Source organism: Euprymna scolopes, chromosome 43 (assembly GCF_053919585.1).
Source record: "Euprymna scolopes isolate OS-2025 chromosome 43, ASM5391958v1, whole genome shotgun sequence".
Lineage (NCBI taxonomy): Eukaryota > Metazoa > Mollusca > Cephalopoda > Sepiida > Sepiolidae > Euprymna > Euprymna scolopes.
Genome location: NC_136524.1, coordinates 48,244,503 through 48,260,547, shown reverse-complemented (window position 1 = coordinate 48,260,547; position 16,045 = coordinate 48,244,503). Strand labels below are relative to the sequence as shown.

The 16,045-nt window shown below is 37.3% G+C and overlaps 1 protein-coding gene across 1 annotated transcript in view; it reads right to left on the bottom strand.

Moving 5' to 3' along the window:
• Positions 1-16,045, bottom strand: part of LOC145268325 (protein amnionless-like) — a 183,693-nt gene that overhangs the window by 42,436 nt on the left and 125,212 nt on the right. Inside the window, exon 6 of the mRNA XM_080123816.1 lies at positions 7,755-7,851. Within this exon, the coding sequence (XP_079979942.1) occupies positions 7,755-7,851 (97 nt within the window). The remainder of the gene's footprint in view (positions 1-7,754; positions 7,852-16,045) is intronic.

Below are 16,045 nucleotides of genomic sequence, written 5' to 3'. Positions count from 1 at the left end.
AAAGTAGTTTGTGGGTTCAGGGGTTAATACCATGCAAATGGTAAATTTGCCCCGGGTTTGATTATCAGATTCGTTGTTAGCGATCTCGATTACTCCTAAAAAAACAAATTAGAGTGGTCGGTGTTCTGTTGTAACGTATCTGAATATTTACCAAAAATTTTTACGGAAAATAAGGGGGATGGGGATTGCATTTTCACTAGATACAGGGAACATACTTTACTTTTTCGCCACCTTAATAGCTGGTGGGTTTCATGCTATAGCGATGGATTTTTTTAAAACTAAAAACTCAAAAGCAGTTCTACTCAATGAATTTTCGTAATTCTTAAATATTATTTTCGACATGACAAGTAAGTTGTTTTGCTTATTTAAAAAAATCGATCTGTCGACTACATCTTAACAAGTACAGATTATTTTAATATCCGCACAGAATTGTTTTCCTCGCAATGAACTCACGCCTCGATATTGTAATGGCTTTGCCGATAAAGCTTGGTAGAGTGATTAGCCAAAGATTGAACCTCAGCCCAACAACAAGGCCATCCTTGGACTGATTTTGTAGTAGTAATAATCATCTTGGAATTTGTCCCCTTGGCATCAAAAACCAACATTTCTGAAACGGAAACGGTCTTTTTCGTGTTGGTTGCGATACGATTTTGGCCCTGTGCAGTTCTAGGAGGTCCACCATCCCAGGATTTGCCTTCTCTCTTGGACAAGTTGTCAGTTTATTACTAATCGCCCGACGGAAATGGCAGGCCATGCATTTTTTTGCAGGCTGGAGGAGTGCCTCCTCCCGCCCACCTCGGCGAATGCTGACTCTTCAATCCCACTTTCCGTATCACATTTCTCAACGTTTTATTTTAGAAGCCTCAATAAGGCTTCAATATAGATAGTTTGAAGACACGAGTAATTCTAAAATACAAGAAGTAAAATCATTTTTTTCGGCTGACGTACACGAGTGACTGAGACTCCTATAGCGAAATACGCATCGGCTACGATGTTGTACGTAGTTCGATTGAGGGAGCAATTATTTTTTTTTTTTACAAGAATTTTTGCGTGTGTGGCCTAGATTTATTTATTTGGGCTTGAACTTTGCGCTTTTTCGGATTATTAGTTAAAGGCAACTTAAAAATAAGGTATTTTTTTTTTTTTTTAGATTAGGTCCACCTCCACAATTTTCTTTTAAATGACTTTTATAGGTTTTCGACTATGCTGAATACGGAAATCTTTTTATGCGCGTGCGTGCGCCATAAACAAATCTACGTGCGTAACAAAGATGGCCGCTAAAGAATACAATGCATAATACAACTTTTTATATCTCGATAACTACTTTCTGCAAAATTTCAATGCGATTTCCGTATTCAGCATAGTCGAACACCTATATAAGTCGTCAGTTAAAAGAAAATTGTGGAGGTGAACCTTATCTAAAAATTTACCAAAAATAATTATAAAAAAAAAACAAAAAAAAACAGTAGTGTTCTCGTTAAGTAGTTTTTTTTGGGGGGGGGGTTTGTATTACTGTACACATAGATTCGAAAAAGTTGTCAAAAAACAAATATAGAACAAATAAATGTTATCAAAGGCAAGATAAGTTACTTTTCTACCTAACTGGATATAATTCACGTGTTTTTATTCAATGTAACATGTTTATTCAGCTCGAAAAACATGCAATGTTTACCGATGTATTGGAAAATTCAAAATGGCAGCCGACTGTCTCTCGAAGAGGGTACGTTTAGGAAAAGGTATTATAAATAATAAACTAGACAAAATACTGTTAGAAAACAACCGAATACATGTCAACTTATGTCACGGTAACATATATTGAGCGAATTTCTAACAGTATTTTGTCTAGTTTATTATTTATAATACCTTTTCCCAAACGTACCCTCTCCGAGAGACAGTCGGCTGCCATTTTGAATTTTCCAATACATCGGTAAACATTGCATGTTTTTCGAGCTGAATAAACATGTTACACTGAATAAAAACACGTGAATTATATCCAGTTAGGTAGAAAAGTAACTTATCTTGCCTTTGATAACATTTATTTGTTCTATATTTGTTTTTTGACAACTTTTTCGAATCTATGTGTACAGTAATACAAACCCTTTTTTTTCTATAAATAATCACATTATTTAGAAAGCCATTCCTAACATGGGGACGGGAGGGTGTTGTGTACCTATTCTGTACGTTCACCTAACAATTTAAAAAACAAGCATCGTAAAACTTTAATTAAACTTGAAAATATCATTTAAAAATAATACGGATCAATAAGTGCACTAGCATCAAATAACATTTCACTGTGTTTCGATAAGTTTTTTGTTTATCGCCACCCACAAGTGCTAATCTGGACTTGCACCAATTTTCCTGTTAATAATTACCTATAACTATAACTCCCCCCCCCAATAAATAAAATAAAAAATTAAAAACAATCACAAAAAATAATTCGCAAAGTTCAAGCCAAAATAAAAAATATCCATAAAAAACAATCCGAACAAGCAAAAAAACTATGTGCTCCGTAAGTCGAACTGCGTACAACATCGGAGCCGATGCGGCGATGCGCATTTCGCTAGAGAGGTTTCACTAGTGTCTGTATGTCCGCCCATTTTTTTTTTTTTTTTTTTTTTTTTTTTTTGGTGAACCAACGTGAGATTTTTATGTGCAATAAGAAGAAAGTAAAAATAATTTTAAAGATTTCTATTAAAAGTTAAAAGTTAGGACGGGGGGGGGGAGAAAAAAGAGAGAAAGAAATGAAAAGCTAACGTTAAATTCTCACAAAAAAAAAAATAAATAAAAATTAAATTGCCTTGATAAGTTTTTAGAAAGAGATACTTTTTATAAATAGCAAAAGAAAAACAACAAAAACCGGGGGATGTATTTACGAATTAATTACTTTAAAATTTATCTTCATTTTGACTGTAAACTTAAAAAGAAAAAAGCTGAAAATAAATATGGCGGATATACGGTTGTAGATGAACCTGCAAACAAAGGGCACCTGCCGACAAGAAATTATAAAACGAATGTTATATTTATTATATCTATCTATAGATATATTGCTAAATATGAAAATATTAAGACTTATTAATATTTAAAATATATATTGTAGAAAAACACAAATAGTTTCATAAAGATTAATAAGAGCGCCAGTGTTTAAGACAATAGAACGTTACACAGTAACATTTAAGAATACGTACCTCATTTACTTTCAGCACATTTATAAAAGCACATTTGAGTTTAGGTGTGTAAATAATATCCGAAATTCATGTTATTGCCGTATTTAATCCATTTGATTTATATTTATCAAGCATATTCGTAAATTCCATGGCAAGTTGTAAAAGTCCCATCGACGTTTCACAAATCGAAAAAAAAAACTGTCCAGTGACGTCACAAGTCACATGACATGGCGAGTTTTTTGATCACGCGCATGCGCAAAAACAACTTTTAAAGTTAAAAAGAAAAGAACAAAATAAATAAATATGTGATAAAAAATAAATATGTGATAAAAAAGAAAGAAAGAAAGAAAAAAGTCCTATATCTATAGTTCCTATTTACAATGCCTCCCCACAGGACAGGTAGACACCAAGGTTTTTTTAACGTTGAGAAAAGGAACAAAAAATAAAAATTGTCTCAGTCGTGAAAGATTTCTCCTCCACTAATCTGGTTGAGGAGCCTTTATATAACGTTATCCTTGCAGGAAGACAAATAAATAGAGACTACATTTGATGCTTATTTAGAATTACATTCAATTAAAAAAAAAAAAATACAGAAAAAATGTTTATGAGCGCTTCTACAGAATTGAGACGAGATTTTGTAGTCAACGGAATTTCCAGATAAAAAAAAACAACAACGGTTTCAACGGATTTTTTTGTCAATTCTAATAAGTTACAATAGTAGCTTCGAAATTATGCAGTCGAAATTACCTGAATATTACTGAATTATTAAACAAAACGGATAAGTTACTTTTCTACCAAACTGGATATAATTTTCGTGTTTTTATTCAATTTAACATGTTTATTAAGCTCGAAAAGCATACAGTGTTTACCGATGTATTGGAAAATTCAAGATGGCGGCCGATTCTCTCTTTAACACGGTAAGTTTGGAAAAAGGTGTAATAAATAAAAAACCGGTTATAATACTGTTAAAAACTCGCTCAATATATGTTACCGTGACATAGGTTGACATATATTCGGCGGGGTTTTAATAGTATTTTGTATAGTTTTTTATTTATAACACCTTTCCCCAAACTTACCGTGTTTAAGAGAGAGTCGGCCTCCATTTTGAATTTTTCAATACATCGGTAAACACTGCATGTTTTTCGAGCTGAATAAATATGTTACATTGAATAAAAACACAAAAAATATATCCAGTTAGGTAGAAAAGTAACTTATCTTGCCTTTGATAACATTTATTTGTTATATATTTGTTTTTTCACAACTTTTTCGAATCTATGTGTACAGTAATACAAACCCGAAAAGCTAGTATTAAAGATAGGGGGGGGGGTATCAGCGCTTTAACTGGATTTATCTCCCTTTGGCGTTTCTCAACTCCAAACAAAAATTAAGAAAAAATCCAAGATGTCTATCATCAACGTGCTGTCATAAAAACGTGTTATTCAGCTGTAAAAAAAAAACAAAACAAAAAACAAAACCCCCCAAAAAACCAAAAAAACCTACTCGATAAAATTAAGGGAAATGTTTTTTCGGAGATCTTCAGTTCAGAACGAATACGTACAGTATAACCTTTTTTTTTCGATATTTTCATTTTTTTAATGTCTTGATTAATCTGTACAAGTACAAAAAAAACAAAAAAAAACAACTTTCATCGTGTTAGCAGGTGAAAAATTGCCGCCATCTTGTTTAAATCAAAGCAGAAAATTACCTCCCTTTTGAACTTTCCTGTGTCTTACGATCGTTTTCATCAAATTCTATTTTTTATTTTCTTTAATAAATAATTATCGATATCGATAGGCACTGCCAAACAAATGTGAAGAATTATGAAAAAAAGGAGCGCATGATTCCGTGACGTCAAACTTCTGTTAACTATACGAACTATGGAAAAGCAGAAGCGACTTAAAGATTTTAAAAAACCTTTGTTTATCTTCTGCAATTAATAATTAACCTTTGTTATAATTTTGTTAGGTTTTAAGATTTACACAGTTTAATGATTAATAATATTATAAACATTTGTATATTAAATATGAAATACGGTTTTACTGAATGTTCATTGTGTTAACTAACTACCGGCTTCCATACTTTTGTTCGGTAAAAAGACAAACAAATATCTGACAAGAGTCATGTTTATATTAAAACTTAATTTTAAAAAAATAAAAATTAAACACAATTAATTAAAAATCTATGTTGTAACGGAACATTTTGAAATAATGAAATTTTAATCTTTTAAAAATTAATTAATTTTAGTAAGTTTCTTTTTCTTGGCAATTCAACTGATTATAGTATATATTAATTAGAAAAAAAGAACGCTATATTAAAAAGACATAATATTATATTTATATTATTTTTTTAATTGCAACTTCAAGGTAAGTTTTTGTTCAATATGTGTATTTAAATTTTTAAACAATAAATATTTTTTACTTATTTGAACTCTTATGTTTCATAATAGAAATTTTGATAGATATAAATATATTTTGTTCAAATTTCAAAAAAAAATAAATAATGGGAGGGGCCCCGCACTAAAAAATATAATTCCCTTCGTATATTTTAGGAAATCTGCATTTTATATGTAATGTCATTCTAAAATGGACAAGTATTGAAAATTTCACAAAAATCTGATCATTGGTTGATTTTTGCTAGGTTTATTAAACACAGGTATATTTTCACGTTCGGAATGCTTACTACATGGGAACATTATTTTAAAGCGCCAATTATGTAAACACGGAACAAATCCATAAAAGGAACAGCAATCACCATTTTCAAAACCACACATAGACACAACGTCGTGAGCAAGCCACTTGCACGCATGGAATTAAGGAACTATGTTATTTTTCCACACGTAGAGATACAGCAAACTGGTTGGAATATTCGAGAACATCTCTATATAAGGATTTAACCGCTAGAATTCAAACAGTCCAGGATGTAGTTCTACAAGCAACCATCCACGCTGCCCGTGACCATCACATATACCTGGCTCCATCTATTTAGATGTAAAATTTGCTTAAAGAAACTTTTAAATAAAGTTTATTTAATTGTCAAGATGATGTTGGTATTTCACTTTAAACCAACTTTTGTACCATGCATTATAAAAAAAAAAAAATAAGTTAGGTAAATACAGTTGACTATGGAAACATGTATTGCAGCTATCCCAAAACAAAATTTTATTTTTATCATATACAGAAAACTTTACTGTAGACATATGCATCTTTGTGATCCATAAACAATGGTACCAAATTTATTTGGGTAGCTTAATAAGTCAGACTATCCAAAGTTTGTTGGAAATTAGAAATTCTCCGTGATCTGATACCTGTCTGTGGCTTGGAAATCGGGAACACTTGATTCAGAGGGAAGATCTTTTGTTATTTTTAATTTCCTACATCAAATGGTGCCAGGCTTTTTTCTGAGTGACTTCCATAGAAAAAAAAAAAATAGTCACTTAATCACCTGATCAGTCAAAATCAAAGATCGTTTGAAAATTATTATTTTTTTTTTTGTCTTCTTAATAATAAAACAACCTATAGACTGCCACAGGAGGATATGTAATCCGATTTTAAATTGTAAGTTTAAAATAAAATGGCTCTAACCTCTGTCCCCCGTTCTCTCTCTCTCTCTCTCTCTCTCTCTCTCTCTCTCTCTCTCTCTCTCTCTCTCTCTCACACACACACACACACACACACCATCACTCAAATGAATTAATTTCTTTCTTTTCATTTCATTACAGTCTTATTTTAAAGATAATAAATTTGCATCAAAATTACCAAAATGTTAATATATATATATATATATATATATATATATATATATATATATATATGAAAAACTTTGTTCAGTGTTTACCAGAAACTCATAAATATCGCTCTGTTAGTGGGGCTGTAGAATACGCTGACTGCCCCCCTGCAGAGAGTAAAAGATTGTGAAAAATGGCTTTAAAGAAATTCTCAAAACAACCCACAGCTTCAAATCTGATTGAATACAAGTTAAGCATAGCTAAATCTCATAAGGTAACTAAGGCATCTAAAAAAGAATGCTGGAAAAACTATGTCAGCAAATTGAATTTCTTGGGAATCTTTCTATTGAACTCCAAAATCTGCATGGAATTTCAGCCTAGTCCTCTATTTAATCTTGGGGGGGGGGGGTTTAGCATGTTCTCATTCTGTCAGTCATGACTGGATAAAAATCTTAAGTAATTCACAATTGTATTTTTTGAGTGTCACCCACACTTAGGATTGAACCTTTAACCTCCAAAACAATGTAAGTTTACAAGTGAATTTTACCAAGTACTTTAGCCACTATTCCTTACGAACAATTCTACTAAGAATTTTGACAGACACATTCTCAAGTTTGATAAGATATACCTGAAGAAGTTTGGAGGCTACATTGACCAAAACATTGAAAATAACATTCAAGATGAGAATAGTAGTCTAAAGAATTCAAATGATACAAATTATTAATCCTCATCTCAAAAATTTAGTAACATAATTACAAATGTTTGCAGTTTAAAATAGGCTTGCTTATGACACCTATTTAATCCATAAATGAGTTAATTTCTAAAAATAAATAAATAAAAAATAACTTTTATTCAAATTTTCTTACCACAAATGTTGCAGCAATGACCAGTTGGACGAACAGGCTGCTTGCATTGTGGCCGTTTGCACAAAGGAGAATGCATTTCACATATTTTTCTGAAAATCTGAAAAAAAAGCAAATGCATTATGACTTTGTAAATTATGGTTTTCTGTTCTCATTAAAACCATAGCAGAAATGTAAACTGTGTATACTAAATACAGGGTGTCCACAAAGTCTGGCTACATTATGTAGCCAGACTTTGTGGGCACCGTGTAGATTATGCAGCCAGACTTTGTGGGCACTGTGTAGATTATGCAGCCAGACTTTGTGGACACCGTGTAAATTATGCAGCCAGACTTTGTGGGCACTGTGTAGATTATGCAGCCAGACTTTGTGGACACCGTGTAAATTATGTAGCCAGACTTTGTAGGCACCGTGTAGATTATGCAGCCAGACTTTGTGGACACCGTGTAAATTATGTAGCCAGACTTTGTAGGCACCGTGTAGATTATGCAGCCAGACTTTGTGAACACCGTGTAAATTATGTAGCCAGACTTTGTAGGCACCGTGTAGATTATGCAGCCAGACTTTGTGGACACCGTGTAAATTATGTAGCCAGACTTTGTGGACACCGTGTAGATTATGCAGCCAGACTTTGTGGACACCGTGTAAATTATGTAGCCAGACTTTGTAGGCACCGTGTAGATTATGCAGCCAGACTTTGTGGACACCGTGTAAATTATGTAGCCAGACTTTGTGGACACCGTGTAAATTATGTAGCCAGACTTTGTGGACACCGTGTAAATTATGTAGCCAGACTTTGTGGACACCGTGTAAATTATGTAGCCAGACTTTGTAGGCACCGTGTAGATTATGCAGCCAGACTTTGTGGACACCGTGTAAATTATGTAGCCAGACTTTGTAGGCACCGTGTAGATTATGCAGCCAGACTTTGTGGACACCGTGTAAATTATGTAGCCAGACTTTGTGGACACCGTGTAAATTATGCAGCCAGACTTTGTGGACATCGTGTAAATTATGTAGCCAGACTTTGTGGACACCGTGTAGATTATGCAGCCAGACTTTGTGGACACCGTGTAAATTATGTAGCCAGACTTTGTAGGCACCGTGTAGATTATGCAGCCAGACTTTGTGGACACCGTGTAAATTATGTAGCCAGACTTTGTAGGCACCGTGTAGATTATGCAGCCAGACTTTGTGGACACCGTGTAAATTATGCAGCCAGACTTTGTGGACATCGTGTAAATTATGCAGCCAGACTTTGTGGACATCGTGTAAATTATGTAGCCAGACTTTGTAGGCACCGTGTAAATTATGTAGCCAGACTTTGTGGACACCGTGTAAATTATGTAGCCAGACTTTGTGGACATCGTGTAAATTATGCAGCCAGACTTTGTGGACATCGTGTAAATTATGTAGCCAGACTTTGTGGACATCGTGTAAATTATGTAGCCAGACTTTGTGGACATCGTGTAAATTATGTAGCCAGACTTTGTAGGCACCGTGTAAATTATGTAGCCAGACTTTGTGGACATCGTGTAAATTATGTAGCCAGACTTTGTGGACACCGTGTAAATTATGTAGCCAGACTTTGTGGACACCGTGTAAATTATGTAGCCAGACTTTGTAGGCACCGTGTAAATTATGTAGCCAGACTTTGTGGACATCGTGTAAATTATGTAGCCAGACTTTGTAGGCACCGTGTAAATTATGTAGCCAGACTTTGTGGACACCGTGTAAATTATGTAGCCAGACTTTGTGGACATCGTGTAAATTATGTAGCCAGACTTTGTGGACATCGTGTAAATTATGTAGCCAGACTTTGTAGGCACCGTGTAAATTATGTAGCCAGACTTTGTGGACACCGTGTAAATTATGTAGCCAGACTTTGTGGACATCGTGTAAATTATGTAGCCAGACTTTGTAGGCACCGTGTAAATTATGTAGCCAGACTTTGTGGACATCGTGTAAATTATGTAGCCAGACTTTGTGGACATCGTGTAAATTATGTAGCCAGACTTTGTAGGCACCGTGTAAATTATGTAGCCAGACTTTGTGGACATCGTGTAAATTATGTAGCCAGACTTTGTGGACATCGTGTAAATTATGTAGCCAGACTTTGTAGGCACCGTGTAAATTATGTAGCCAGACTTTGTGGACATCGTGTAAATTATGTAGCCAGACTTTGTGGACACCGTGTAAATTATGTAGCCAGACTTTGTGGACATCGTGTAAATTATGTAGCCAGACTTTGTAGGCACCGTGTAAATTATGTAGCCAGACTTTGTGGACATCGTGTAAATTATGTAGCCAGACTTTGTGGACACCGTGTAAATTATGTAGCCAGACTTTGTGGACACCGTGTAAATTATGTAGCCAGACTTTGTGGACATCGTGTAAATTATGTAGCGAGACTTTGTGGACATCGTGTAAATTATGTAGCCAGACTTTGTAGGCACCGTGTAAATTATGTAGCCAGACTTTGTGGACATCGTGTAAATTATGTAGCCAGACTTTGTGGACATCGTGTAAATTATGTAGCCAGACTTTGTAGGCACCGTGTAAATTATGTAGCCAGACTTTGTGGACATCGTGTAAATTATGTAGCCAGACTTTGTGGACACCGTGTAAATTATGTAGCCAGACTTTGTGGACACCGTGTAAATTATGTAGCCAGACTTTGTGGACATCGTGTAAATTATGTAGCCAGACTTTGTGGACATCGTGTAAATTATGTAGCCAGACTTTGTAGGCACCGTGTAAATTATGTAGCCAGACTTTGTGGACATCGTGTAAATTATGTAGCCAGACTTTGTGGACATCGTGTAAATTATGTAGCCAGACTTTGTAGGCACCGTGTAAATTATGTAGCCAGACTTTGTGGACATCGTGTAAATTATGTAGCCAGACTTTGTGGACATCGTGTAAATTATGTAGCCAGACTTTGTAGGCACCGTGTAAATTATGTAGCCAGACTTTGTGGACATCGTGTAAATTATGTAGCCAGACTTTGTGGACATCGTGTAAATTATGTAGCCAGACTTTGTAGGCACCGTGTAAATTATGTAGCCAGACTTTGTGGACATCGTGTAAATTATGTAGCCAGACTTTGTGGACACCGTGTAAATTATGTAGCCAGACTTTGTGGACACCGTGTAAATTATGTAGCCAGACTTTGTGGACATCGTGTAAATTATGTAGCCAGACTTTGTGGACATCGTGTAAATTATGTAGCCAGACTTTGTAGGCACCGTGTAAATTATGTAGCCAGACTTTGTGGACATCGTGTAAATTATGTAGCCAGACTTTGTGGACATCGTGTAAATTATGTAGCCAGACTTTGTAGGCACCGTGTAAATTATGTAGCCAGACTTTGTGGACACCGTGTAAATTATGTAGCCAGACTTTGTGGACATCGTGTAAATTATGTAGCCAGACTTTGTAGGCACCGTGTAAATTATGTAGCCAGACTTTGTGGACACCGTGTAAATTATGTAGCCAGACTTTGTGGACACCGTGTAAATTATGTAGCCAGACTTTGTAGGCACCGTGTAAATTATGTAGCCAGACTTTGTGGACACCGTGTAAATTATGTAGCCAGACTTTGTGGACATCGTGTAAATTATGTAGCCAGACTTTGTAGGCACCGTGTAGATTATGCAGCCAGACTTTGTGGACATCGTGTAAATTATGCAGCCAGACTTTGTGGAGATCGTGTAAATTATGCAGCCAGACTTTGTGGACATCGTGTAAATTATGCAGCCAGACTTTGTGGACACCGTGTAAATTATGCAGCCAGACTTTGTGGACATCGTGTAAATTATGCAGCCAGACTTTGTGGACACCGTGTAAATTATGCAGCCAGACTTTGTGGACATCGTGTAAATTATGTAGCCAGACTTTGTGGAGATCGTGTAAATTATGCAGCCAGACTTTGTGGACATCGTGTAAATTATGCAGCCAGACTTTGTGGACACCGTGTAAATTATGCAGCCAGACTTTGTGGACATCGTGTAAATTATGCAGCCAGACTTTGTGGACACCGTGTAAATTATGCAGCCAGACTTTGTGGACACCGTGTAAATTATGTAGCCAGACTTTGTGGACATCGTGTAAATTATGCAGCCAGACTTTGTGGACATCGTGTAAATTATGCAGCCAGACTTTGTGGACACCGTGTAAATTATGTAGCCAGACTTTGTAGGCACCGTGTAGATTATGCAGCCAGACTTTGTGAACACCGTGTAAATTATGTAGCCAGACTTTGTGGACACCGTGTAGATTATGCAGCCAGACTTTGTGGACACCGTGTAAATTATGTAGCCAGACTTTGTAGGCACCGTGTAGATTATGCAGCCAGACTTTGTGAACACCGTGTAAATTATGTAGCCAGACTTTGTAGGCACCGTGTAGATTATGCAGCCAGACTTTGTGGACACCGTGTAAATTATGTAGCCAGACTTTGTGGACACCGTGTAGATTATGCAGCCAGACTTTGTGGACACCGTGTAAATTATGTAGCCAGACTTTGTAGGCACCGTGTAGATTATGTAGCCAGACTTTGTGGACACCGTGTAAATTATGTAGCCAGACTTTGTGGACACCGTGTAAATTATGTAGCCAGACTTTGTGGACACCGTGTAAATTATGTAGCCAGACTTTGTGGACACCGTGTAAATTATGTAGCCAGACTTTGTGGACACCGTGTAAATTATGCAGCCAGACTTTGTGGACACCGTGTAAATTATGTAGCCAGACTTTGTAGGCACCGTGTAGATTATGCAGCCAGACTTTGTGAACACCGTGTAAATTATGTAGCCAGACTTTGTAGGCACCGTGTAGATTATGCAGCCAGACTTTGTGGACACCGTGTAAATTATGTAGCCAGACTTTGTAGGCACCGTGTAGATTATGCAGCCAGACTTTGTGGACACCGTGTAAATTATGTAGCCAGACTTTGTGGACACCGTGTAAATTATGCAGCCAGACTTTGTGGAGATCGTGTAAATTATGCAGCCAGACTTTGTGGACATCGTGTAAATTATGCAGCCAGACTTTGTGGACACCGTGTAAATTATGCAGCCAGACTTTGTGGACATCGTGTAAATTATGCAGCCAGACTTTGTGGACACCGTGTAAATTATGCAGCCAGACTTTGTGGACATCGTGTAAATTATGTAGCCAGACTTTGTGGAGATCGTGTAAATTATGCAGCCAGACTTTGTGGACATCGTGTAAATTATGCAGCCAGACTTTGTGGACACCGTGTAAATTATGCAGCCAGACTTTGTGGACATCGTGTAAATTATGCAGCCAGACTTTGTGGACACCGTGTAAATTATGCAGCCAGACTTTGTGGACACCGTGTAAATTATGTAGCCAGACTTTGTGGACATCGTGTAAATTATGCAGCCAGACTTTGTGGACATCGTGTAAATTATGCAGCCAGACTTTGTGGACACCGTGTAAATTATGTAGCCAGACTTTGTAGGCACCGTGTAGATTATGCAGCCAGACTTTGTGAACACCGTGTAAATTATGTAGCCAGACTTTGTGGACACCGTGTAGATTATGCAGCCAGACTTTGTGGACACCGTGTAAATTATGTAGCCAGACTTTGTAGGCACCGTGTAGATTATGCAGCCAGACTTTGTGAACACCGTGTAAATTATGTAGCCAGACTTTGTAGGCACCGTGTAGATTATGCAGCCAGACTTTGTGGACACCGTGTAAATTATGTAGCCAGACTTTGTGGACACCGTGTAGATTATGCAGCCAGACTTTGTGGACACCGTGTAAATTATGTAGCCAGACTTTGTAGGCACCGTGTAGATTATGCAGCCAGACTTTGTGGACACCGTGTAAATTATGTAGCCAGACTTTGTGGACACCGTGTAAATTATGTAGCCAGACTTTGTGGACACCGTGTAAATTATGTAGCCAGACTTTGTGGACACCGTGTAGATTATGCAGCCAGACTTTGTGGACACCGTGTAAATTATGTAGCCAGACTTTGTAGGCACCGTGTAGATTATGCAGCCAGACTTTGTGGACACCGTGTAAATTATGTAGCCAGACTTTGTGGACACCGTGTAAATTATGCAGCCAGACTTTGTGGACACCGTGTAAATTATGTAGCCAGACTTTGTGGACACCGTGTAGATTATGCAGCCAGACTTTGTGGACACCGTGTAAATTATGTAGCCAGACTTTGTAGGCACCGTGTAGATTATGCAGCCAGACTTTGTGGACACCGTGTAAATTATGTAGCCAGACTTTGTAGGCACCGTGTAGATTATGCAGCCAGACTTTGTGGACACCGTGTAAATTATGTAGCCAGACTTTGTGGACACCGTGTAAATTATGCAGCCAGACTTTGTGGACACCGTGTAAATTATGCAGCCAGACTTTGTGGACATCGTGTAAATTATGCAGCCAGACTTTGTGGAGATCGTGTAAATTATGCAGCCAGACTTTGTGGACATCGTGTAAATTATGCAGCCAGACTTTGTGGACACCGTGTAAATTATGCAGCCAGACTTTGTGGACATCGTGTAAATTATGCAGCCAGACTTTGTGGACACCGTGTAAATTATGCAGCCAGACTTTGTGGACATCGTGTAAATTATGCAGCCAGACTTTGTGGAGATCGTGTAAATTATGCAGCCAGACTTTGTGGACATCGTGTAAATTATGCAGCCAGACTTTGTGGACACCGTGTAAATTATGCAGCCAGACTTTGTGGACATCGTGTAAATTATGCAGCCAGACTTTGTGGAGATCATGTAAATTATGCAGCCAGACTTTGTGGACATCGTGTAAATTATGCAGCCAGACTTTGTGGACACCGTGTAAATTATGCAGCCAGACTTTGTGGACATCGTGTAAATTATGCAGCCAGACTTTGTGGACATCGTGTAAATTATGTAGCCAGACTTTGTGGACACCGTGTAGATTATGCAGCCAGACTTTGTGGACACCGTGTAAATTATGTAGCCAGACTTTGTAGGCACCGTGTAGATTATGCAGCCAGACTTTGTGGACACCGTGTAAATTATGTAGCCAGACTTTGTAGGCACCGTGTAGATTATGCAGCCAGACTTTGTGGACACCGTGTAAATTATGTAGCCAGACTTTGTGGACACCGTGTAGATTATGCAGCCAGACTTTGTGGACACCGTGTAAATTATGTAGCCAGACTTTGTAGGCACCGTGTAGATTATGCAGCCAGACTTTGTGGACACCGTGTAAATTATGTAGCCAGACTTTGTGGACACCGTGTAAATTATGTAGCCAGACTTTGTGGACACCGTGTAAATTATGTAGCCAGACTTTGTGGACACCGTGTAAATTATGTAGCCAGACTTTGTAGGCACCGTGTAGATTATGCAGCCAGACTTTGTGGACACCGTGTAAATTATGTAGCCAGACTTTGTAGGCACCGTGTAGATTATGCAGCCAGACTTTGTGGACACCGTGTAAATTATGTAGCCAGACTTTGTGGACACCGTGTAAATTATGCAGCCAGACTTTGTGGACATCGTGTAAATTATGTAGCCAGACTTTGTGGACACCGTGTAGATTATGCAGCCAGACTTTGTGGACACCGTGTAAATTATGTAGCCAGACTTTGTAGGCACCGTGTAGATTATGCAGCCAGACTTTGTGGACACCGTGTAAATTATGTAGCCAGACTTTGTAGGCACCGTGTAGATTATGCAGCCAGACTTTGTGGACACCGTGTAAATTATGCAGCCAGACTTTGTGGACATCGTGTAAATTATGCAGCCAGACTTTGTGGACATCGTGTAAATTATGTAGCCAGACTTTGTAGGCACCGTGTAAATTATGTAGCCAGACTTTGTGGACACCGTGTAAATTATGTAGCCAGACTTTGTGGACATCGTGTAAATTATGCAGCCAGACTTTGTGGACATCGTGTAAATTATGTAGCCAGACTTTGTGGACATCGTGTAAATTATGTAGCCAGACTTTGTGGACATCGTGTAAATTATGTAGCCAGACTTTGTGGACACCGTGTAAATTATGCAGCCAGACTTTGTGGACATCGTGTAAATTATGCAGCCAGACTTTGTGGACATCGTGTAAATTATGTAGCCAGACTTTGTGGACATCGTGTAAATTATGTAGCCAGACTTTGTGGACATCGTGTAAATTATGTAGCCAGACTTTGTAGGCACCGTGTAAATTATGTAGCCAGACTTTGTGGACATCGTGTAAATTATGTAGCCAGACTTTGTGGACACCGTGTAAATTATGTAGCCAGACTTTGTGGA